Below are 24,496 nucleotides of genomic sequence, written 5' to 3'. Positions count from 1 at the left end.
TACACGGTGCACCTCGTCTTCCCTCACACGGGGAAAAGAACGTTTTTGCTTGAGTGGCGCCAGCCTGACTTAGCGTGGCCGACGGCTTTTCCTTTCACCCACACATGTGCACACGCTCTCCAGGGCTGACAGGAATGGTGCACTTACCTCAGCCCCGCCTTACGAGAGAAATAATAACTGTCAACGCGTAAAAAGCAAAGGAAGCAGCGTGTGTGTATGAGGAACCCCCCCCCCCCAATCACATTTGTGCAACATTGGGGTTGGTCCCAATAAGGGTTTTTGCAAAAAATGTGGGTCATAATCATGGCAACATATAGTCTGGCCCCCCACAAGGTCTGAGGGACAGTGGACTGGCCCCCTGCTGACAAAGTTTGCTGACCGCTGATTTAAACCACCGTTGGAGGAAAATGAGGAAGGGGCTGTCCAAATCCTACTAGCATTGGTAAGCACTTTAGAGCACTTTCGGTGTAGGTACCTCCACTCTTGGTTAAGTTGTTAAAGGAATTGTACCTGTTGAACTACACTTCCCAGAGGCCCATTGTGAGCCAAAGGATTATGGGTAGTGTAGTTCGGATTAATAGACAACCTGAACCGAGCGCCAATCAGTGTGGAGCGTTTGCTAAATGCTTCCTGCTGGCGGAAACTGCCGTGTGCTTTTATATAACAGTAAGTGAAAAGCTTTCGTTTGTCATTCTTGACTACTGTCTGATCCTGCAGGGATTTAAGACTGAGAAGCAGCTTGGAGGAAAAAGCAAATCTGCACTTTTGAGATCTGAAGTTCAACTTCTCTGTGATTGATTTAGCATTTACGGTATGGAAGAACCCGCCACAGAGCCTTCCTGGGACTCTGAATTCCTTCACTGATGACAGAAATCCCGCTTACATATAACTCTTTCTTGGGAGCAGAACTTCATGCTCTTTGACATTGCACAGATAGAAATAGGACATTTGTAATAAGGAACACATCTTGTTTTCAAAACTAAAATTTACTGTCTGAGTGCTTCTCCCTTTCCACTTTTGCATACGCCTGAAGACTTTGGTTCGCTTACTGTAGTACTGCTGTAGAAGTACTGAGTAAGCTCAGAGGCTGTGACTGACCCAGTGAGTCACATGACTGAGTAGAGATTTCATCCTGGGTTTCTCCCAAATCAGATACTCTTAACTCTGCACTATGTCAGTAAATCATCTTGCAACTGAAGTTACAGTATTTCCATTGTTATTGCATATTTTTTAATAATTTTATATACTTTTATCTCTGATCTGCTTTGCAATTTTGAATGGCAAATGGTATAGAAACAGAAATAATAAATAAATCCCATCAAATTTAGTGGGAGTCAAGGACTTTCTACTGAGTAAAGATGCATAGGAATGCATTTTAGTTTCCTGCTTGACAGAATAGCTGCAACTGTAATGCAGGCAGCAGCTGTTATTGGCGGACAGAATGGAAGGAAAGTTAATATACCTTTGTGCTTTTTAAAATACATTCTACGGGGAGGGACAGCTACTAGAAAATAAGGACTTTTTCTGGTAAGTAGGAAGAACTGGAGCTTCTGCAGCTGTTCCTGAACTCTCTTCTGTCTGTGACTTTTAGGGCAAAGTACAGTTTCTTCTCAAATGTCTGTTGTCAGACAGTAAAGATCTGAGGATATTACAGGATTCTATGACACCCTGTTTATTTTTCCTGTTCTGTTTGGATGGTGCAGTTAAGGTGGAACATAAGGAATTCATTTCATGCATAGTTACAGTAGCAAGAGTTTTACTGGCAAAAAAATGGAGACTGTAAATGATACCTTCTGTAGGTGAGCAGACAGAAAATGTGGGTGTTTGCATTAATGGTTCAACCTACTGCCTTTTTTCTCTCGCTCTTGTAAAAAGTGTAAGGCATGCTTGTGGTAAATCGTTCTTCATTTTTATTGAATATTGAAAGAACTTGATTTTCCCAAAAATGCAATATGGGTTCACAGTGTTGATTTTCCTCATTTATAAATGAATTAGAGGATCCATCAGGGTTATTATAAGGTGTGTGTGTGTGCATATATATCCTTGAAGATGTATATCTGTGCATATGTATGACTTATTAATAATAATATGGTATTTTTCTTGCTTTTAAGCTATGGCACACAAGATGGTAATCACTTTGGTCTATCGAGTGGGATGTAGAAGAATGTCTTCTCTGTATTCCAGGCTGCATTCAACCTATGTCAAGAGAATGAGGTAAATGCTTAACCTGTGGGGAATTTAGGGTTTCCCTTTGTTGAGCCCAATATGCTAGAATTTGTTGTTAATGGGATCAAGCTAGAATTACTCCAGTATGTTTTTACGGCTTAACTGTTTTAATTACCCAGACATTCGGTGGCTGAAGACTACTGTTTGTAGCAATCTCTGGATAGGATCATGTTTTTAATTGTAACTGTTTTTCGTTTTCACTGTAATTGTTTTTAGAAGGTTTTAGAACGTTGGGCTTTGTTGCTGTTGTTACTAAATTATGGATCCGTTTGCTAGCATGGGCTTGTTTGGGAGGAAAGGTAAGATATAAATTCAATCAGTCAATAACAGACCTTGTATTATCAGTATTTTTTCAAGTATCTGGAGCACAAAGATGGAGAATGCAACTACAGATTCTACCACAGAATAACCCCCATTGATCTGACATGGACTTACTTCTGTGTAGAAGTAAGTAAGGAAATTACATGTTGGGTTGCAGTAGGAAACTCACCCGGAGAAAATACCGTAGGAACAGATGCGTAGGCTTGCACAGTTAGTCTTCTTCATGTGCTGCACTTTCGATCCTTTTCCACCTGCAGGTATATGTCCGAGCTAAAAGACAATGATGACGCTTGCAGGAAAGCCTCTAACTCGGGAACTTTCTTCCTGTTTCACAACTACTCTCCCTTCTTGCAAGAGAAAGGAAACATGCTCCTGGCGCCAAAGTTAAATGCGGCAGGTAACAAGTTTATTCTGCAACAATCCTTCCTTTTCGAGAGAAATGTCCTATCTGTTAAGGTGTTAAAGATGCTTTTAGTGCCTGCTCCCAGATAACCTGGGAGAACAGTAGATTAAGCAGTGGAAGGTGGTCCGTTAGGGCAAAGAAGGCATTGCCTCACTAACCAAGTCTGCCCCCAGCCAGCCCCCACCTGCCAGCCTTATTACTTACAAGCAGTCCAGCGGGAAGCACTGCCTGTCCGCTTCCTTCCACCTCAGCCTCAGTGTTGCCCTTGGAGAACTCAACAGTGAGGAGGATGAGAGAGGACAGGGATAAACCTAGAATTTGTTGTCTCTGCCTGTCATTGGTTTTTCCTCCTCCTGCGGTCGGCTCCTGTATCACTGAGTTTAAATGGGAGGGGGGAGAGAGAGAGAAGTCAGGGGTTAGAAAATTTTAGCAGGAAGGTATCAGCACTCTAATAAAACTTCAATTCCTGGTGTTCCTTCGGGAAACTTTTAAGCATGATGGCAAGGGGTGACATAACTGGGTTTCTGAGCCCCACAGGCGCAGAAAGAATGTAGTAGGTCAAGGGAGCCATGGACTCAAAAAGGTTGAAAACCTCTGGACTAGAGGTGCCACAGGCCTGATCTAGCAAGGCTGTGCTTATGTTTCTATGAAATTTTCAACTGTGAAACAAATTTCAAAACGACTTCAGGTAGAGATTTATAAAATATACCTGTGGCTTTTGTTTTAGGACAGCGATCTAGGCCTGGGCGATGTACTGATACATCAGCGATGAAGGATGCTTGAAATCAGGGTGTGTGAGAGAGAAGGAAGGCACAGGGAGAATCAGGCATGTGGTGAAGTATGCTTGAAATCAGGGTGTGAGTGAGTGAAGGAAAGAGCTGTGAGATTGGGCGTGCGGTGAAGGAGTGTGGAGAATCAGGTGGGTGGTGAAGGAGACTTCAGATCGGGCAGGAATGCACAGAGGACAAATCAGCTCCTTGGAGAATAGGCTGCCCTGAGAGGAAGGGACTGTGGTGCTGGGGAAGCTAGCGAGCAAGGAGACGGTGCTCGTCTTTCCCCTCTCCTAGCTTGGTGTGTGTGTGTTCCATCTCCTCCATTTCAACATAGCGATATATCGTCATATCATGATGTTTGGGCTGGTGATACATCGCAATGTTGAAAAGCTGACATCGCCCAGCCCTACAGCTGTCCCAGATTACAGAAATGTTAACCAATGTTGCGCTGATGTGCCTTTCTAAGCTTCCTCTTCCTCTGTTTGTCTGGTTTTCAGAAATTAAGAGGATTCTAGAGAAGTTCAAACAGAGCGAAGAAAAGATAGAGGATTCCATGCTGGTTGGATGTTCAAATGAGTGCAGGCCGTATTTTGCTTTGGACCTAGGTTAGAATGACCTTTTGTATACTGTTGCATGCAACCCGAATCTCCAAGCAGTGAAAGACTGCAGGGGTTCCTGCACTTACCCAGGGTTCAGTTTCCTTGGAATGAAGTTCAGTGGCGACTGTGGTATTTTTAGGACAAGTGGCTTTGTTTACACACACAGAAAGAACATAGGATGGAGGGGCTCACAGCATTAACAACCTAACAGATCTTGCTCCTTGATTAGGTTTCCAGGGAATTGCCAAGTCCTGTACAGAACTGACATGTCTCTGTATCCAGTTTCCAGCACCAGCCAGCAAACTCCCAGACACAACTCTGGCTATTGTTCTTCTAACCTAGGATGAGGTGGCATCTAGCCAAGTGCAGGGAGCAAGGAAGCCTATCCACGTCCCTCCTTGGAGAGTGCCATTGCTTAGTTGAGATGCTGATGAGAGCACAACTCCCATCATCCCTCATCATTGGTCCTTCTAGCTAGGGATGGTGGGAGTTGTAGTCCAGCAACAGCTGGTGACCCAAATTTGAGAAACACTGAAGGCAAGGAAACTTGTCTGAGAAGTTCAGCAGCCTGTTCTACTACTAGTTTCTAAGCCTCACCAGATACAGGATCACAGGCCTGGAAGGGATCCAAGGATATCATCCAGACTGACCCCCCCCAACCCATAACAATACATATATATCTTGCTCTAATCCCAAGGTGGGAGATAGCCAGTTCTTCAGCTCCCAGTAATGTGCCCCTTTATGCTTAATTGTATTGAATTTGATTTCTTATTTTGGTGCCCATTCGCTCACTGAATTTGGAGCCATCCTTCTGAAACACTTTGCAGAAAAGTTGTCCTTTCACCATCCTGAATAATATGGTGTCATCTTCAGACTTGTATACAAGCCTATATTTTTCACACCCGCTTTTCACTGAAGTCTATTTGTCCAAATGTGTCTTCATTCTGTAAGAACATAACTGCTTTTGAGATGACGTTGACGCCTGTGTGACAGCAGCAGTCTCATCTGGAAGCCGCCCAGAGTGGCTGGGGAAACCCAGCCAGATGGGTGGGGTATAAATACTAAATTTATTATTATTTTATTTATTTATTTATTTATTTATTTATTTATTTATTTATTTATTTATTAATTATCAGCTACAGTGCCATAATCATGTGCTATTGATATAGATCAAAGGGTGTGGGGGTAGGGGTAGTAACTGAGATATCCAATTCCCACAGATTTATTGAATTCCAGGATCCTTGGAAAGATCTGCCCTTGAAGCTGAACTCAATGGATCATTTGGGGAAATGAGGAAAGCTTTCTTCCGGTTAGAAGAAGAAGATGCCAGTTTGATTTCCACGGTATGATTTTACGTGTAAACACAGAGACTGCTTGTGTTGGATATTATATTAATGTTAGAAACCTGAAGACCAAGATGGGGTTCTTAATTCAAATCATTGTTTTTAAAATCCAGATTTTCTTACCTCCGCAGGTTCTGGCCCTGCGAACTAATTTTCTCTCCCACTTTTTATTCTCCTCACAAATGTCCTTCCAGCCTTATCCTCTCTGCCTCATTCCTCCAACCCTCCTTCCATCACCGTAGGCCCATTTGCCTGCTATCAGGACAGCCCAGCTGAGCCAATGACATTCAGAGACCCTGACCAGAGCGGGCTGAATATTTTTAGCCAAAGAACCTGGGGCCTGTCATGCCTTGCCCCTCTGTGATATTGAGACAGCGCTGCCACTTGCTGCTAGAGGCTCCACCACACAATCCCTTAGGTCAGGGGTAGGCAACCTAAGGCCTGTGGGCCAGATGTAGCCCAATTGCCTTCTCAATCCGGCCTGCGGATGGTCCAGGAATCAGTGTGTTTTTACATGAGTAGAATGTGTTTTATATAAAATGCATCTCTGGGTTATTTGTGGGGCATAGGAATTCGTTCATCCCCTCCTACTAGTCAGTGTATACAAGATACTGAGCTAGACGGACCTGATTCACTATGATGCAGCTGCCTATGTAGAACACATTGATGTAAGAAACTGAACCGCTTTTTCTACTTATTGCAGTTTGGGCCTGGTTCCCACATTTCCCTTTACCACATCAAAGTCCTCAAGAAATGGTTTTATCTTTTTGGTTGAAGTGTGCCCAGCCCACAGCAGTGTCGGCTGTTGTTTATTCACCACACTGCGGGAGAACCAACTCTTACCGAAGCTGGCAATTGAGTTGTCCAGGACCAAAGATGTGCATACACTCCACGGTTGTGATGTTCTTACTTGAGGGGCATCAAAGTGGGCTCTTGAAGACAATAAAGCCCTCAAAGGGCTGCAGTGGTGATTAAGGAAAGCAATCCATTGGGGAGTAATTTATTCTGATCTTATAAACCCCCGGCAATACTTGAGAAGCCCGCTCCTGAGAGCAAGTGGACACGGAGGCCAAAGAAGATGGTGGGTGGCTCCTTTTGTTACAGGGCTAGCATGGTGTATTGTCTAGAGTGTTGTGGGAATCTCAAATCTGTTTCTCATCCATGAAGCTCAGTGGTTATTCTTGGGCAAGCCTCTGCCTAGCCTACTTGACCTGAGAGTTTTTCTGTTAGAAGTTGTGCTACTGTTAGAGAAAGTGTGGGGAACCTTGGAACCTTCAGATGTTGTTGAACTACAACTTCTCTCAGCCCCCCAAGATGGCCAATGACTAGGGATGATGGAAGTTGTGGTTCAGCAACATCTGGCAGGCCAAAGATTCCTCACACCTGTGCCATATGGAAAGAAAATATGCATTTCCTGGAGCAATTTGTTCTTATTTTATAAACCAACAAATGGGTTGCTGTTCGTATCCTCTCAGCATTCTTCATAACTTGATTGATGTTTATAGGCTCAGGCTCTCCTTCGTTGGCATGATAACAACCAGTATTGTGGGAAAACAGGACAGCTCACAGTGAAGAACCTGGCTGGAAGCAAACGGGTTTGTCAGAGCAGTGAAATAATCTATTACCCACAGGTGGGCACCCTCAAATCTTTTTGTCCAGTTGGCATGTGTCTTTGAACTCTGATCATGCCTCTTGCTTGTCTGGATGGGGGACAGAGAAGGGTGTGTGGGTGTATCTAGAAACTAGCCAACTGTACAAATGTAAAATTTGCATCCAGTGCTCCACCTACTTTTGGTTCCCCTCACCGGTGGCACATGGTCCTTGAAAGGTTGCCAAGAGAGGAGCAGGAATTTATTATATTCACTGGACACCCAGTTACCTGGGCTCTCTGGGCGATGTACAATTGAACCATTTACTGTGATTAAAACAAAAACAAAATAATCAATTAGTTGTAATCATAGTATGCATTGTTGTTGTTGTTTGTTGTCAAATAATATGGAAGCCAAAACTGTACAGAGAAAGTTGATCACAAACAGCTAAAATAATCTAAAAGGACAAAGCACCTTCTGACCATCATAAAAGCCATAAAAATGTCACTCTCAATATTTTTAAAGGATTAAGATCGTGTTCAAAGGCCTGAGGCAACAGAGAAGTCTTTGCCTGGTGCCTGAAATATGTTAGTGAAGGTGTCAGACAAGCTTCTCTAGGGAAGCATTGTGTAACAGGGGAACCATCAAGGCCCCCTCCTTCAGAATTCCCCAGTACCATGGATTGGATCCCAATCCTAGCATCTTCAAACACAGCCAGCCCCCCACCCCACCTGCATAGCTACTATTTGAAAAAGTTTTAAAGAGACAGAGATGCATTCCACATCTCTTGTTTCCGCAAGAGCACTAAGGTGGACCCTGATAGTCGGGATGGTGCCAAAGTCCGCAGCAGGATCCTCTCTTCTGAACTGCCAATTATTTTGCTCCAGGGTCTGCCCATAACAGCCAGGAAAGTGTAAGTGTGGGGCCCTTTGTAGTGGTGGCTTGCATTTTTCACACATCCCACTCCTGTGGTTGCAGTTTGTACTCCATATTGGAATCAGCAGGTCTGATCCCTCTCTTAATTTCTTGTCCATTGGCTTTTTCTTTTTTTAACATAAAAAGATGTCTCCAGTCGTCATTACTTTGGTGTCTGATGGGAGTCGATGCCTTCTCGTACGGCAAGCATCTTTTCCTAAAGGGATGTACAGTGCTCTGGCTGGCTTCTGTGATATAGGTAAGGAAACATGTGACACCAGACTGTTAAGTTTGCATGCACAATATTCTAATTAGAGGCCTGCTACCTCATAGCATGTGGTAGAAAACTTGCTCACTTGAGAGATAGTATGTGATGAGTTGTGGGAAACCTAACAAGAATTTGCTCATTGTCTGACACGTAACTTACTAACCTGGGGAAGCAACAATTAATGACTATATTGCACTTACTCTGAAACTAACAATAATTGAGTCATCTCTTGAAGTACCTTGATGGACTTAGACATTTTGCAAATTGAGAAACACTTGTGTTAGGCTTTTTGCAATTATATTTTCAGCATGAGTGCTGAATGGGCAGTGATTTAAAGCCTGCTTTCTTCAGGGAGTGGTTATGTGATTGAGTTCCCCTTGAAAAACTTGGTTGCACAGGCATTCTAACCGTGTCTCTACTTGCCCTTCAATTAATGTCACGTATGGTATCAGGTGTGGGGTACATAGCCTTGGTTTGGGGAAAACAGCTTTGCGGGCCAAATTGGGTTCCTTGCTTGGCCTAACTTGGTGTTTGGTCTGAGTCCTACTTTAGGACTCATGATAACAGCTGTCTTTTACTGTGTCACGCCATTGGTCCAAATAGCACAGTACTGTAAGAGCTGCAGCTCAAAGGTAAAAGTGGATGAATACCATAAAAGCAAAATGGATTTCTGGAAGGAACTTCATTACTCTTGCATTTTTCCTGCTGAAGATGAAGTTTGAAAAAGGTGCAAGTAGATATGAGAAGGAAGCCATATTCTGCTGTTTTAGATTCCTGTGTTTAGCATTTAGCAGTTAGTGCTGGTGGTGATAAAGATTAGCTGAAGAAAGTAGCTCTGTTAAAGTACCGAGGGAAAGCAGCCTGTAAAGGAAACGTGTGTATCTCCATTGGTAGTCCCCTGTTCTGTTGGTTCGCTTGATCCAAAACACCAGAGTCACTTTTTACAGTGGCTTTCCAGCAGTCCACCAGCCAAGTAAATTCTGCACTTGTCAGAATGCATAGTTAAGATCAAGTCTCAACTCTTCCAACTTAGTTGGGCACTTGACCAGTAAAAAAATAAATAAATTGGTCAGCTGTCCCATCAAGCATTTTTTATTTATCTTTATTAGAACAACAAAGGAGAGGATTTAACCATCACCAAGTTTAATCATTGTGTTTATTTGTCAAAAACAAGTAAGTTAACTGCTATTGTGAAATAGTGAATTAACTTTAAGACTTGCAATAAATTATTATGACTTAACAATGTTAGGTAGGCTTTTCAAAGATGTGAACAATTCATGGAACAGTTCTTGTCATTGGTTTTTATCCTAACTCAACAGGGATGAGTCTTCATTTCATTTAAGAAGAAAACGTAACAGTAAGCAACTATTACATGCTGGTTTTTCAAAGGCGGTTATACCACCAGATAACAAGCCACCTCTTCAGACACCACCAGCATCAAGCCTTCATGATAAAAAAAAGTTGGTAGACTGACTATGCTTGAACTGTGTAAAATAGGGCATTTAACCTGAAAGGTGGGCTGGAAATCCATTAAGCATAAATAAGAAATGCTTATCGTGAGATATAGCCTCATGCCTACTCAAAAGAAAACTTGTAAGCATTCTCTCAGGATACGAAGCTGCCCTTAGAGACTCCTTCTATTCCCAAGGTGAAACTCTGGAAGAGACACTCCGTCGAGAAGTGGCTGAAGAGGTGGGATTAGAGGTGGAGTCTGTGAGCTATTCTGCATCTCAGCATTGGCCATTCCCAAGCAGCACGTTAATGATTGGCTGCCATGCCCTGGTGAACCCGCAACAGAGCAAGGTAAGGAGGTGGTGGTGGAATCTTTCATTTCATCCACTTACCTTGTTGGACTACAATTCCTATCACCGCTGACCAGTGGCTACACTGGCTGGAGATGATGGTAGTTGTAGTCCAACAACATCTGGGGACCCAAGGTTACCGAACCAAACTTTATTGATTTGGCTTATCTAAATGTATATGATCAGTGACGTAAAATCCTTCGCCGTCTTGGTTCTTCTGTGGTTTTGACTAGCGAAAACGGTTCTGGAGAGCATGAAGGTGCATTCGTATTCCCAGCCCTGCTTGTCTATCCAAGCAGCCTGGCAAGCAGAAGTTATTTTCACTGTCGTAAATAGCCGACTGTAAGAGATACGTGTGTATGCACACACACACACACACACACATTCATATTTGTCATTGTTGGCATCTGTCTGGCTTGAGAGACAATGGAGTGTGCCTCTGGGGGTGAGATCAACTTGCAGTGTCCTGGGCTGCTCAGATGACAAGCTGATGTGGTCCAAAGGAAAGCAGAGAAATATGTTTGGCACCAGCCAGGCTGCAGGAGTTGCTGTTAAGATAGGTTATTGTTATTAACTTCACATTGATTGGGGGGAGAGGCAGGAGTCCATTGTCTAGCCACCAGGTGATTTCGTGACAGGGGCAAGATTGGTACTTGAGGCTTCCTGTCTGTTAACTACAACACTACTCTAAGCTCTCGTTATGACGCTGTTTTTATTTTTAAAACTTTTCATTTGCAGATTAGTATCAACAGACAGGAGCTAGAAGCTGCCGAGTGGTTCAGCCATGGGGAAGTGGTGAAGGCTCTTGGGCGGAACCCAAAACCTTCCAAAGACAAGGATGACAACCTCTCATTTTGGGTGCCACCTAAGCAAGCCATAGCCCATCAGCTGATTCAGGAATGGGTCAAAAAGCAAGGTCCTGTGCCTACTTAGAGACACTTATTCAATCATTTACTGCTCCAGGTAAATATCCGAGTGCCAGTTGGCCTCCTAATTTCAGTGACTCCATATGCTAAGATTTTCTGCAGGACATTTATAGGCAGAGAGGATGGTTCCATTTCACACTTTTGCCTGAGGCTAAAGAATTTGTCCGTCAGATCCTGAAGGTGTATGTATATAACCTGGATGGGTTTGTAAGGGGGGGGGGCAAGGATGCTACTAAGGGTCAGCGGCTCCTCCCTGCCACTTCCAGTGTTTCAGTTCTTGATGGAAATCATTCCCAAGTGCTTTTCTACAGTGTAGCTGGTAATTCAGAATTGATCCTAAGTTTAAAGCAATAGTTGCCGGCCTTTTCGGGCTCATGAGCACATTTGATTCTATGATTTGCAATTGTTGTGGGCACTGTACCCCACGGCCTCTGCTGTTGGCAACAATAAAATGAGTATTTCAGGCCCAAATTCATTGGGAAAAGGAGTGAGGAGCATGGATTCCATGGCCAGTGACATGTTGGCAAGCTCTGGTCTAAAGGCTCTCACGATGTTGCTAGATACAATGCCAAAGTTCCAATTAAAAACAAAAGCCTCTCTAAAGCTTACGCCACCAGAAATGTGATTTATTAATTTTATTTAGTGACATTTATATGCTACTTAATTGTACAAACTTCTAAACAGTTTGAAGCCAGCCGGCAGCTGAAAAACGAATACTCTAGTTATTTGTAAAGTTCACGTTAGTAAAGGCGTTCAGCTCTCATCTTCTATTTCACTTCCTCTGTGACAGCCTGCAACTGAATTCCATCTTCCTGGCAGAAAGTAGTTAGACTTGCCTTTAGAATGCGGCTCTTGGTATTTACTGCTATTGCTGTAAGCTCTCTGAGATTTGAACTGTTTCCTACTTCTTTTAAGGATATACCAAACCAGAATTATTATTATTATTATTATTTGCTTCATTGTTTCTCTATGGTAGTTCACAATTTTTCCTGCCCTGGGCGTTGTCTGTGTATAACATTCTCATCCTGCAAATAAAAACGATTCCATCAGCCCAGATTTCTTCTTTCTGGGAATATTGCCCATACACTGCTTCCGAGCCAGAGTGCTCAACTGTTTTCTTGTTCGAAAATGCTGCAAAAATATAGCTGGAATAAGGTTGCAGTGATAAATGCGGTTGAAGCACCCATTTCGCTCGACAGCTTATTTAATTAAATGTTCCAGATGGAAACTCAGATCAGTTATATAGAGGTCACTTTCAGTTCAGGAGCCTGCTTATCAGTCAAAATGTGGAAGGCACAGCAACTGCCCTTTCCTCAGGAAAGATCAGTAGATGTTTCAGCCCAACAGAACACTGTATTGGGGCCTGCTGCTCTCCGAGAAAAAGACCTTATGAGATTCTTGGAACCAAAGTAGAGTGGAGGACTTCTTTTGGCCTCAACAAATGTTACACTTTTCATCCACGACCTCCTATACTTATGTTGGGGAGGAATTGTCCATTCTTTACCATAGATGCTTGATAAATGAACTGTTAAGATTTATTTTAATTGATATTCATGTTTAAGGTAGAGCATGTCCTAATTTTCCATGCATGTTGAAAGACTAGCAAATGACTCTGCAAGTATTTTAGCTATCTTGAGAGTTGTTATGAGCAGCTGTAATACTCCTATTTTTTTGTTTTTGCATAACACCCCCTCTCTCTAGGGATGTATTCAGTTCCAAGAGAAGGGTGGATTTGAAGCTTAGAAATGAATGTCAGTACTTCCTCCTATTGTGGTAAAATGTTTTGATATATTCCTTCTTTTGCAGAAAGGCCAGAAGCAGATACTTATTGGTACTTAATAGAAAAGTCAGAAGAAAATACTTCAGGCAGGGTGATCATATTTGCAGTAAAACTTGAACCTTGTAAACAGACCCCTACATTCCGTTTTACAAAAGGAAATGCAGTGGTTTGGTTTTCAAACAGAATGCGTTCTGGGAGTCCGTTCAACTCCTGGAACCGCCCGAAAACCAAAGCATGGCTTCCGATTGGCTGCAGGACGTCTGGCTTCCAAAAATCGTTCGAAAACCGGGACACTCATTTCTGGGTTTCGATCATTTGGGAGCCAAGGCTTTTGGCTTCCATAGGACAACTGAAAGCTACTCATTCTTTAGTGGGAAAAGTAATTTCTCCTTTCACCCACCCGTTTTCAGTAGCAACTACTGAAGCTACTAATAGTTGGTGGCAACCTTACACTTCAGAAAGCTGCTAAATTGGAGTGAGTAACTTGTAGTCCACTCATGGTTCATGGCTTGCAGTACCCATCATACCTGACCATTGTCCATAGTGACTGGGGCTGCTAGGAATCAAGAGTCTACTCCTGGACAAAACAGTTGAAGATTTAAGTTCTCCACTGTTCCCACAAACACAAATGAGTTGTGACATGGAACCATGTGAAGGCAGGAAGCAGCACTGCACTTGAGACACCCCCCCCCCCCACTTCAGGATGCAGTTTGTTCTTCAGCTGTAAACTTTCATCATGTATAACTTACGGATATGAAAAAGCAGTATCAAAATTAAAATATACTTCCAGTCACTACTTGAGGACAGAAAGACGATAAGAGCATTCTAGAACAGCTTTTCTCAACCTGTGGGTCCCCAGATGTTGCTGAACCACAACTCCCATCACCCCAAGCTAGCAAGGCCAGAGCTCAGGGATGATGGGAGCTGTAGTCCAACAACATCTGGGGACCCACAGGTTGAGAACCGCTGTTCTAGAACCATCATTTTTTTGCCTACAGCTGTTTTTGAATGTTTAGCTACGTCAAAGTTGAGTTTTAACCGTGAGGGGTGTTGGAAAGACAATAAAAACAATCTTAATGCAAACTATAATGAAGGGAGAAAAAGACATTTTCCCCATTACAATTATTTAATTTTGTATGGGGGGAAAAAGAGCTTGAAGAAAAGGCAGTAATCTGGCTTGGTTTTACTTTTAACAGACAGTGAGTTATTTCATTTGAAATTAGTTTACTTTCACAAGCTGGAGAGATTATGACATCATTTGGCAACTTATTAAATCAACTTGTTCATATTGCAGATGGGGAAGATGAAAGCCAGTTCAAAGGGATATACTTAGGACTTGAGACAGAAGTCAGATCTGACTCAGATGCAACAGGACTTCAACCTACAGTTGACTCCTTACATAAAATAGGCTACTGACAGCCTAAATGTTGGCAAGCAAGGTCAATCCTAGTGCAAGTGCTGTTCAAAAAACCAGAAAATATATCTGTACAAAGAACACAAGAAAGAAAGAAAACCTTAACAGCCGCAATCAGCTCAACAGATTAATGTTGCCTTCTCTGAACTGCTTAACCACACCAATATATGCAGAAAGCTTTTCCTGCATAATCACTGAATGCCTAATTATCTAATATTGGAGATAAATATGAAGAAGCTGCACTGAAAGATAATCAGATTTCCAGTTATTACAACTAGTAAGCAAAAAAAGAAAAAAAAGGGTAGAGTTGGTGTTTTGATTTTTTGCACTGTCTTTGCAGAAGCACTCTGCGCCTTTCTAATATTTTTAGTACTAAAATGACATGAAAAAATCTACATTTACGTGCCTTTTATTGAATATAAAAAGTCTTATAGAAAAATATTTTCAATCCTCCATCTTAATTTCTTATACTGTATACACCCATGACTTTTTTTTTAAAAAAAGTTGGTTCCGCAAGGATAGCAAGTGAAACTGAATACTGTATGCTGCTCACATGTATTTAAAGTAGTTTGCATACTAGGTCTCCTGGGTTCTGAAAAGCTTTCATCCCTCACTAAAAAAACCAAAAACCCAAGAACAGCTCTTGAGGTTCTGTTATGACATGTAGCCAGATTTCTCCATTTGAACCGCTAGTGAGATTTTTTGTCTGTATTTTCAGGCAAATGTACTCCCATGCTTTGTAGGAGATTAGAGGCAGGTCCTGCTAGTCCATCTTGAGCATTATATGATTCCAGCAGATTAGTCACAAGGTTCAAGTCTATATCCACAGGTGCCAAGTCAGTGTCTTCTGCACCAATGTTGTCTTCAAAATCACTGTCAGGGTCTTGGGACGAAGATCCTTTACCAGACCCAACCTGTAGAAAAAGGTAAACAGTGAAATTTCAATTATGTTGCATGCAGAGATATTTAATGAAATCACATAGCTGTTGGCAGAGACAGCCAAATGTTAGAAGCACTATGCAAGGTTAAATTGTAGGGTTTTTTTGGAACAACATAATGATTGCATACTTCTTTCTTCTCCCTAGTGGTCCCTAGATAGGAAATCTAAGTTAAACATACCACTTTGGGCCGACTAGTAAAGCTTTTCCCAATATTGGTGGATGCCAGTTCAGAGTCCATTTCATCCATGTATGATCTGAGACTTCCAGGTGTTTTACTCTGTGATACTGTTTCCCCATGACTTTCAGCTTTTAGCTCAGATTCTTCATCACTGTCTAGGAATTCAAACTCTTCTTCCTCTTCTAAATCATCAGAGTCCAACTCTTCTGAATTTGCGCCTAGAAATATAATAGAATCAATGCCCCCAGGGAGAAAGAGAGAGTGAGAATATATTTGAATAACCAATAAAACTGCTTGCTAATACTTTGGGAAGAATGTTATATCTGCTTTATGCGTTTATTATTGCTGTTTTACTTTTTGCTGATTATACTTTATTTTGAGATTGGATTGTAGTTTATATATCCTGATCTGGGGATCTAGGATAGAAGGCAGGTAATAAACAAAGAGATTCAGGCAAAATGATAACATGATTTATATTTCAAGATACTTCTATCTCTCAATTTCCACCACCAGCAGTAAACTCACCCAGTATTTTATCTAATGCATTTGTGAATGAGTCCACATCAAAAGTGACAGAGGCCTCAGCAGAAGACCTGAAAGTAAAAAGTTCATAATTGCATTTTTTTGGTATATCTGGTGTTTGGTATTTGAGAAAGAATATATTGGTCCGGATTCAGCAGAGCCCTGCCATGAATGGAAGGAGTCCTATTTGCAGAAGGAGCTTTAATCCAGTGAAAGCTTCTGCAAACAGGAACAGCAAAGCAAATTTTGCAGATTTCCCCCACTGCAGTCCCTTGTGCCACCCCCCACTCTGTTAAGATGTCATCCAACCTGCCCAGACATATTTTTTTTGGGGGGGGGGTAGTGGTGGTGGGGCTTCAGAAGGAATCTGGAAAAATCACATCAGCTCCCCTTTTCTGGGAGCAGAGATTTACTCAGGGACCGTTGGACCCAGCCCATTGTATATTAACAGAAAAGCACAGAAATAATTACAAATAGTGGTAGAATTAGCATAAATGATACTTCAGTTGTACGGTCCAAAGCTTATACTAACTCCTGTTTTTGTTGCAGCACAGTAACATTACTATTCAAGAAAAAAACATGTTTTGATGCCATCTGCCTATGCAGGTTGGCAGAATTTGCTATGCATGACCAGGATGGTTCAAAGTCTTTCAAAGTAAGACTTTTGACTAAAGACAGCCATCACCTAAACATTAACTTATCAGGCCTGCATATTTTTAAAGTCATGCACATTGACCAGACAGACATGTATCATATAAAGTCCACAGACTAATTGTCTTCTCCCTGTGTATTTCTGGCCTTTTGGGGGAATTCCAAATACCTGCTGTTTGCATCTTTCTGCCACATCTTTTGGGAGTGTTCAAGCCCACCCACTCCATCAAATATATGAGTGAAAAATGTCTGCGCTCATCACATCCATAGTACTTTCCCTCTCTCTGGGGGCTTAGGGGAGCTGGCGTCAATTTCTCCAGCTTATTGCAGCCAACAAGCCAGCCACACTACACAATCCATCTGCCTTACCTGGTGGATCAACCACTGAGTGTCTGAAAGCTTTGTTTGCTGCTGCTGCTGCCAAACTCATGGAGAATTTCTCTCTCTCTCTCTCTCTCTCTGTGTCTGTGTGTGTGTGTGTAGGAGGCCAAACAACTTGTACAGAGCAACCAAATTATACAGGCCCCGTATTATCCATAGATTCTATACCATCTCTAATTCTGAATAGGTTTTGCATTTCTGGAGTTTTTCCATTTCCTATTTTTGCTACAGTTAACCTGTTCCGGATGAGCCAATTTAACAAAGTAACTAAAGGACTCATTGGCAATTTTGTAAATGCTTAAAAGTTTTTCCATGATGCAAAACTTAGGGAAGTTTAAGCCTCTCTGACTTCACTATGTCTGCTGAACTACTAAACAAATGAAATGACTCCCACTACACAGAAGCTTGATTAGGTACTTAAAAGCATACCATGGCATTTCTGCCCCTTCATGAGTTGAGACTTTAGATATAAAAGCCTTCATGTTTTCAGTGATCTGCGACAAGTCATAGTTCTCTTCCTCCTCGTCTGAGGTGTAAGTGGATTTGTTTGTGCCTGCTGCCTCCTTAAGAATTTGATCCAGTGTGTCTGGAGAGATCTCCAACCAACTGTCATCTGAAAGAGAAGGACACAATACATGCTGCTTAAAATGTGTTCGTTGTTGCATCTGACAATCACAGCAAAAAAAAGACATGGTAAATAGGCACAAAATCTTCAGGATGTTCGGGTTGTGACTTTGCTCTTTCATTCACTCTTCTTACCATCTTCTGGAGGAAGGCTGGTGGTTTCTTTTCCAAAATCCTCCAAATTAAAGGAAGTTGCTTTCAATATGTTCAGAATTTCTTCACCTGGGCTATCGGCAACTGAACTACCAAAGAAGACAACATAATTCTAAAAATGCAAATAAAATTTGCTGAACACACACAATTTATAACCACTTTTCTAGTTGCATAGCTCACTACATTCACATGCTATGTTTCACATACACAGGTGTAGGAAAAACCGTGTACAGGTGTGAAAATATTGAGTATTTTGGTATGTATACATGTGTTTGGAAGCCAGCTATAGCGAAAAATCTAGAAAGGGTTGAAGTCTCTCTGCAGAACATTATCCACTGTACTAGTTTCCTATACTTATTTTTTCAGCACCTTTGTAGTACTTATTTTTAAGGTTCAGTGTTTATAAACTATGTTTAGGCAGTCTTAATCCGACTAACAGAAAACTTTTGACACAGTGTTGGCACATTCTTAGAAAAAATATTTGTCAACAATTCCAGATGGCACAATTTCTTTTTGTGGATGTATGTTCACCAAGTCAAAATAAGGAGAAATACAATAAAAGCTATTTGACAGTGAAACAGACTTCCCCAAAGGTGGTGAACTCTCCTTCCTTGGAGGTTTTTAAGCAAGGGATGGATGGCCATCTGTCATGTATAATCTTGTTGAGATTCCTGCATTGCAGGGGGCTGAACTAGATGACCCTCAGGGACCCTTCCAAGTCTACCATTCTCTCATTCCATGACTGTATAATATAGTGGGAACTGTATGTTAGAAATAAATATTTCACAGCAATGAATAATCTACATTTGCAGTATACATACACATTAAGTGCCAGTGTAAGGAAAATACACAGAATTTAAGGTAACTAGAAAAGCTAAGCACAGCGAAATTTATATAAGCCATCTTGGCGTTCTTACCTTTGTGGGCTGATTACAGTATGTCGGAAATAATTTTCTGCTCTGTGCAACAGATTGAGATACTGCACAGAACCTTCCAGCTCTCCCTACGAAATTCAAATATAATAGGTCAATACATTCTGCTCTGATACAGGTATACAAGGAAACGCCCACAATGCAACGTATGTGTGGGGAGGTTCATGAACTCTATAATGCACAATAACACTCCGGATTGGGAAATGATTTCTAAACACCTCACCAAATTCCTAATCTATAGCCTGAAGTCCAGAAACAGATTAATTATGAGAAACCGAACCTTCTAGTTGAGCTCTTATATTCACCCTCCAAGACCCTGAAGAATCCTGTTTTTGTTGATTTTGTATAAGTGAAGAAAAAGGTACAATTCCTTTTGGTCTATGACTCTGGGCGGGAACAAATCTTGTTTCATCTTCAAAGCACTTAATGCAAATTTGGTCCATGGCACAGCAGGCATGTCCAACAGGTAGATCGTGGGGGTGTCCCAGCTAGATTGCAGTATGAAGTTTTGTCAACCCTCCTCTAAAAAAAGCTCAACAACTGGCAATGACAATGGGTAGACCACAGCCGATCTTTTTCTACTGTGAGTAGATCTCTGTCTCTTGGAAGTTGGATGTTTCTGGCCCAAAGCAATTATGGTGACATTATAGGTGCAACACATGACCTGCAATTCACAAAGTTAAATGATAAAGTGGTTTTTGCAGAATCTCACCTTAAAATAATTGTTTTTCTTGAGACTGTTGAGAAAGGTATCCCACAGTGGAACATTCAACGTGCGTTCCTTGGAATCATCAGAAGGTGATCCGCACTTGGAACACAGAATTTCAAAACCATGAGCCTGTAAGAGATACAGAGTAAAACGAGTGATTTATTACAGTCACAGACTTTTAAAGTTAGATACATTAATAAAACATACAACTAGCTAAAACAATTAAAAACAAATGAAAAAAAGTTTTTTATATATATAAGAAACTGACAAGCGTTCACTGAAATCAGGAACATGTTTGCAACCCTCTTGGTAACACGGGTAGAAAATCTCTCAAAATAAACAATACCAAATCTTCAGAAAACTGTCTCCAGAGAGTTCTTAATGAAGCCAAACAAAAGTTTTGTGTGTGGAAATATCAAGTACAGGCTTACCAACTTCATGCCTAGTTCATATGCTTTGTACTGAGGATGTGAACGAGGAGGCAATGAATATCCACTTCGTCTGTCTGGTACAAACGTCTGTTTAACCAACTGTGCATACAGACACTTCGTAAAAGTAACCTGAAATGATCACAACATTTTATTAAATTTGCAGCTGCTTCATTTGAATGTACCTTGACTAGTATTTCAGGCATTATGGAAACTGGAAAAATACACACAAGGTTTTCCAAATATATACTGTTTGACACATTGGGGACTTCCTGTCTAATGACTCATGATGTTTGATAACCCACAGCTTGATTCATCAGATGCACTAAGATGAATTTGAGTAACATGAGCCTGTAAAGCTTATGCCGCAGTACTGTACATCAGTTAGATGCTGAGGTCTGATTATGATCAGCTGATGGTAACACAGAGACAGGCTTTTTCATTGGTGGTACTGGTGTTACGGAATGTACTCCCTGCTAAAATATGAGACCTGATCTGTAATGGCATTCTGCTGACTTCTGAAGACACAACTGCTTACACAGGGATTCCCTTGATCATGCAATCTGAGTTTCCCATTTTAATTGCTGTGTTTTAATGGAATTGTTTTAACTTGAAGTACAGATATTTTTATGTGTAACTGGTTTTTATATTTCGAAAACTGCTCAAAAGCCCATTTTGTCATAAAATGTTATATAAATTCATCAATAAATAATATTATTATTCAGCATCAGCATCACACTCTCTTAATGCTATAAAATGTTATGGCCAGCATCAAAAGAGCTGCATGCAGATTTCTGCTCAGGCCCTCCCTTTCCATTCCAGCCCCTCGCACACATTAACAAAATGACTCATTGCCCTGAGTATCATTAAGCATAGCCTGACTAGACACAGAGAAGAAAAATCAGATGTGAAAGCTTCAGATGTGAAAAAACCACAGGACTCTTTTGATCCTGGGCCATGCCTACTTCGTGTTTTCATGTTCTATTTTCATACATTTTCTTTGTTCTATTAAACCATGGCAGAAAATTAATGCTTCTCACAAAAGTAGATTTCAATAGGTGGGGTTTCAATCATTTTTGCATTTCTGCTCGTCTTATACACAGGAAAAAGATGGCATGAAAGCCCGTTTAAAACCTTAAGTAAAGCACACATGATGGGACTTGTAGAATCATCACTTACTGAAGTCATTATGCGTGTATCTGGAGGGAAAATTTTGAAAATGCGGCATGCTTTTAAGTCAATGGGGTCTCGCAGATAAAAAGCTTGGACTGCTGCAGATACTAATGCAGGACATTGTTTCAGTACTGCTGCAATACCAGCTGGAAGGTAACAGTGAGCTCGGTGAAGGAAAGTCTGGATTCGCTCAGGATACCTGTGGCACAAAATTGTAACAAGATGCTGATTAAGACACATAGTTTGAGCGTACAGTATAAACCTTGTTTATATGAAAGTAATTTCTCTCCTTTGGTCTAGCAACATACATCTGTATGTCAGATTTAAGGTAGCAAAATATATTTATAAAAGCCTATCCACAGTGTTGGATATATTCAAAGTCTGGACAGAGTCAAAGAAAAAACTGTTTTCTCCCAGATTTCCACAAACCCTACAATTACCCAGGTGAGTCTAATGGGGCTTACTCCCAAGTTAGTATTGGGCTGCAACGCATGTGACTTGAAATTTTTTTCTATCCAAAGAGACTCTTGCTTCAGTATCATTTGTAATTTGTCTGTTCTTGAAGGCGGGGGGGGGGGGAGGGGGAGCCACTACTCTGTGTTAAAATCTGCTAACGCTATTTTCTCATAGACAAATGACTAAAAGACTGGTGCTGCCAGATTTTAGCAATGTATTTCTCCACCTCTCCTTTTTTTTGCACAAGCCAGGTGTGAGCATAGCCTTGGATGTCAATGGTTACACAGTCCTTTCATTACAAGATTGTTTAGAAATCTGTTCAGAACATGCAACAAACAGCAACACTGAGAGGAAGCCTAGAAAAAACTCCCATGCCTTTATCATAGAAAACACACCATAACATGGACACCTAAGCAGTATGTGAAGCATTCCAGACAAGCTAATAGAAACATTTTTTTCAGATCAGGTCACTTACCCACTGATGCGTTTGTATACTGCTGTTCTAATAGATTTTGCAGCCACAAAGCCACCAGAATGGGCAGATAGCAACTTCAGCGCCTGAGGAATTGTAGGACTGATAGCAGGTAATAAGGTCTCTTCTTCAGGAGTTTTTGGCAGTGGAATTATGCATAATTCCCCACAATGAAAGAACACCTGACAAAAACATACATTTCTTTGCTAAGTCTGAAAGTACTTCATTCAAGTTACAGATTCACAATTTATCATAGTTTACAGAAACAAGAAAACGAAACAGAAATCCCACAATGTTAAAAGTCTTCAACATTGTATTTCTGTAAGATAAACATTGAAAGCATTTTGAGCCACTTGGGGGGGGGGGCACTTCCGAGGTAGCACAGGAAAAAACCACACCATTTTGAACAGGTTAAATAAGCATAGCCCATATAAACACAGGCATAGGTTTAGCACTGGTTTGGTAGCTAGCACACTTAAATCTCTCTTACCCGATTGCAGCTGTTTTCAGGATTCAACCACTTGGGAAGGAAGTCAGCTGCTTCTATGAGAAGGAATTCACCATCATTATCGTCCACCCTATTGAAATGGAAAATAATGACAGAACTCAATGGGGCTTACGCAGGCACATGTGTACAGGACTGCAGCTTTACTCCTATGTAAACAAAACATTCTCGTCCTGATTTAGCAAGAATGAAAGAAAATCTATGAATTACTTGGATGTAATCAAACTATGGCCCATTCTTAACGGAATACCCCCCTCCATTGGACACTAGTATAATATAAATCTAATGGTTTAACATATAGAAAATATGCACAATTTTAGCTTAAGCTGCTTCCACAAGTGACACCTTAATCAGCAAGTGTCAAATTCTGAAGGTAAAAATTGGTAATGAAAAGGTACCTGGCTGCTAATTCTGGAAACTCTTTTGTAATTTCCTTGATAAGGTATACAATAAACCATTCATCTTCAATATTATCCCCAAACTTTGTGAGACCACCAATATGAGCAGGAATATGTTCTAAAAAAGAGAAGGGGAAATGAGACTACAATATATTACCACCAGACTATTTTCCAGATAGCCTTTGAAATTACCATCTGTTCCCAATACCTTATAGCAATCCAGCCAAAGTATACTCATTGAAGTTCATAGTATGATCTTATCCTATGCTGCCATCGCCTCCATCTCCTCCCTCCCCCAAGTGTCTATTTTAGAACTGTAAACTCCTTGGGCTCTGTCAAAACTGCTCTTTGCAAAACACAATGTAAATAATAGATGGTAACTCTAACAAAACCAATTTGTATTCTATTTTAGAAGTAAATATAAATGTAATCAAGAGAAGGCTGCAATAAGAGAAGGTTGGAGGAGCTCTGTTTCCTCTTACAACAAGGCTGATCATTCGGCTAAGAGATTTATGTTCATTTGCATTTTTTTCTGAATAATTGAAACTAGACTTTGCTGTTTCTGAATAATAATAGAAATATAAGCATAGTTTTAAGAGCATAGGAAACATTTAAATAAGGGCCTCAAAAACCATACAGAAATATCCAGTATGGCAAAAATTCGACAATTTTCAGGTAATCCAATATTCATTATAAAATTATGATCAGAACAAAAATTTAATCTGCTGCTCAGAATGTTGCAAAGAATAACTGTTTAGTGTCCAATTGGGTCAGCATAAATCATGATAATTCAGTATAAAAGCTCAAGACAGCCTGTATAATGCTACAGAATCACTACCTGCATGTTCTATTGTTTCTTACAGAATTGGGAGACCTTGCTCTAGATTCACAAACATCAAAACAGAATGGAAGCAAATATAATAGCTTTACCTTTGGCAGATTTGTACTTCAGATTAAATGGTTGGCTTTGCCAAATATAGGAAACCAGCATGGGTGCAAGGTGTGCTAATATTCTTTCAATGTATTGTTGAAGAATTTTTTGACAGTGTGCAGGGTCTTCTGGTTTATGTGTTAAGAACAACTGGTACTGCACTGCATCTTCTGTTGCTGCAAGGTTCAGTTTCTCCATTCTGTACTTCCTGAAAAAGCACCATTTAGTCAAGCTTTTATTGAGAAAACATGCATAATTTTCCTGACTAGGTAATGGACAGGTATATCCAGACATTTCATAACGAACACTTTTAAATCAATTTTTCCCTGACTTCCAAAACAGCAAGAAGAGTCCCTCCCCAGCCAAGGCCGGGCTCAGGGCGGCTAACAAGCAATAATAAAAACAAGTTGAATGAATACAACATAAAAACAAGATTAAAATACAACAATTAAAATATTGAAACATAAAAATATTGAAATGTATACACGTAGCTGCTCGTGTATAATCAATAGAATATTTATATTTGTGTTTGTGTACACGAAAACACACACACCCCACACTCTCTGACCCACCCGGCGACCCACCGCTCACCTGAGCTGCCACTGACAACAACGCCGCCGCACGCGCCCTGTCACGTCATCGCCGCGCGCCGCCGGCCGCGCTCGCGCCCTTCCCCTCCTCCA

General features: G+C 41.0%; 2 protein-coding genes across 7 annotated transcripts; one reads left to right on the top strand and one right to left on the bottom strand.

Annotated features, from left to right (window-relative positions):
* Positions 1 to 577: 577 nt before the first annotated feature.
* Positions 578 to 14,445, top strand: NUDT13 (nudix hydrolase 13). Of its 6 annotated transcripts, none has more exons than XR_014511611.1 (11): positions 579 to 666; positions 2,112 to 2,214; positions 2,805 to 2,944; positions 4,221 to 4,328; positions 5,559 to 5,665; positions 7,171 to 7,296; positions 8,317 to 8,428; positions 10,086 to 10,240; positions 10,978 to 11,202; positions 12,867 to 12,916; positions 14,240 to 14,445. XR_014511611.1 is itself a non-coding variant. In XM_083441450.1 (10 exons), exons 1-9 carry the CDS (start codon positions 624 to 626, stop codon positions 11,170 to 11,172), a joined length of 1,089 nt encoding a protein of 362 aa, XP_083297576.1. In that variant the 5' UTR covers positions 579 to 623; the 3' UTR covers positions 11,173 to 11,202; positions 14,240 to 14,445. The 6 variants fall into 6 exon arrangements, 4 of the variants coding, with proteins under 4 accessions (XP_083297577.1, XP_083297576.1, XP_083297575.1 ...); XR_014511612.1 differs by having other exon boundaries at positions 12,867 to 12,938; XM_083441450.1 differs by lacking the exon at positions 12,867 to 12,916.
* On the bottom strand, positions 11,771 to 24,493 carry ECD (ecdysoneless cell cycle regulator). The gene is made up of 14 exons (XM_083441398.1): positions 24,405 to 24,493; positions 23,813 to 24,021; positions 22,883 to 23,000; positions 22,470 to 22,557; positions 21,983 to 22,161; positions 21,058 to 21,250; positions 19,882 to 20,010; positions 19,454 to 19,579; positions 18,727 to 18,812; positions 17,792 to 17,898; positions 17,462 to 17,645; positions 16,004 to 16,071; positions 15,479 to 15,696; positions 11,771 to 15,273 (listed from the first exon to the last, which is right to left on the bottom strand). The coding sequence occupies exons 2-14, from the start codon at positions 24,009 to 24,011 to the stop codon at positions 15,049 to 15,051; spliced, it is 1,920 nt and encodes a 639-aa protein (XP_083297524.1). The 5' UTR covers positions 24,012 to 24,021; positions 24,405 to 24,493; the 3' UTR covers positions 11,771 to 15,048.
* Between the last annotated feature and the right edge of the window lie 3 nt (positions 24,494 to 24,496).

This window comes from Podarcis tiliguerta (genome assembly GCF_965153285.1).
Source record: "Podarcis tiliguerta genome assembly, chromosome: 5".
NCBI classification, from domain to species: domain Eukaryota; kingdom Metazoa; phylum Chordata; class Lepidosauria; order Squamata; family Lacertidae; genus Podarcis; species Podarcis tiliguerta.
This window is presented reverse-complemented; position numbering and strand designations above follow the sequence as displayed.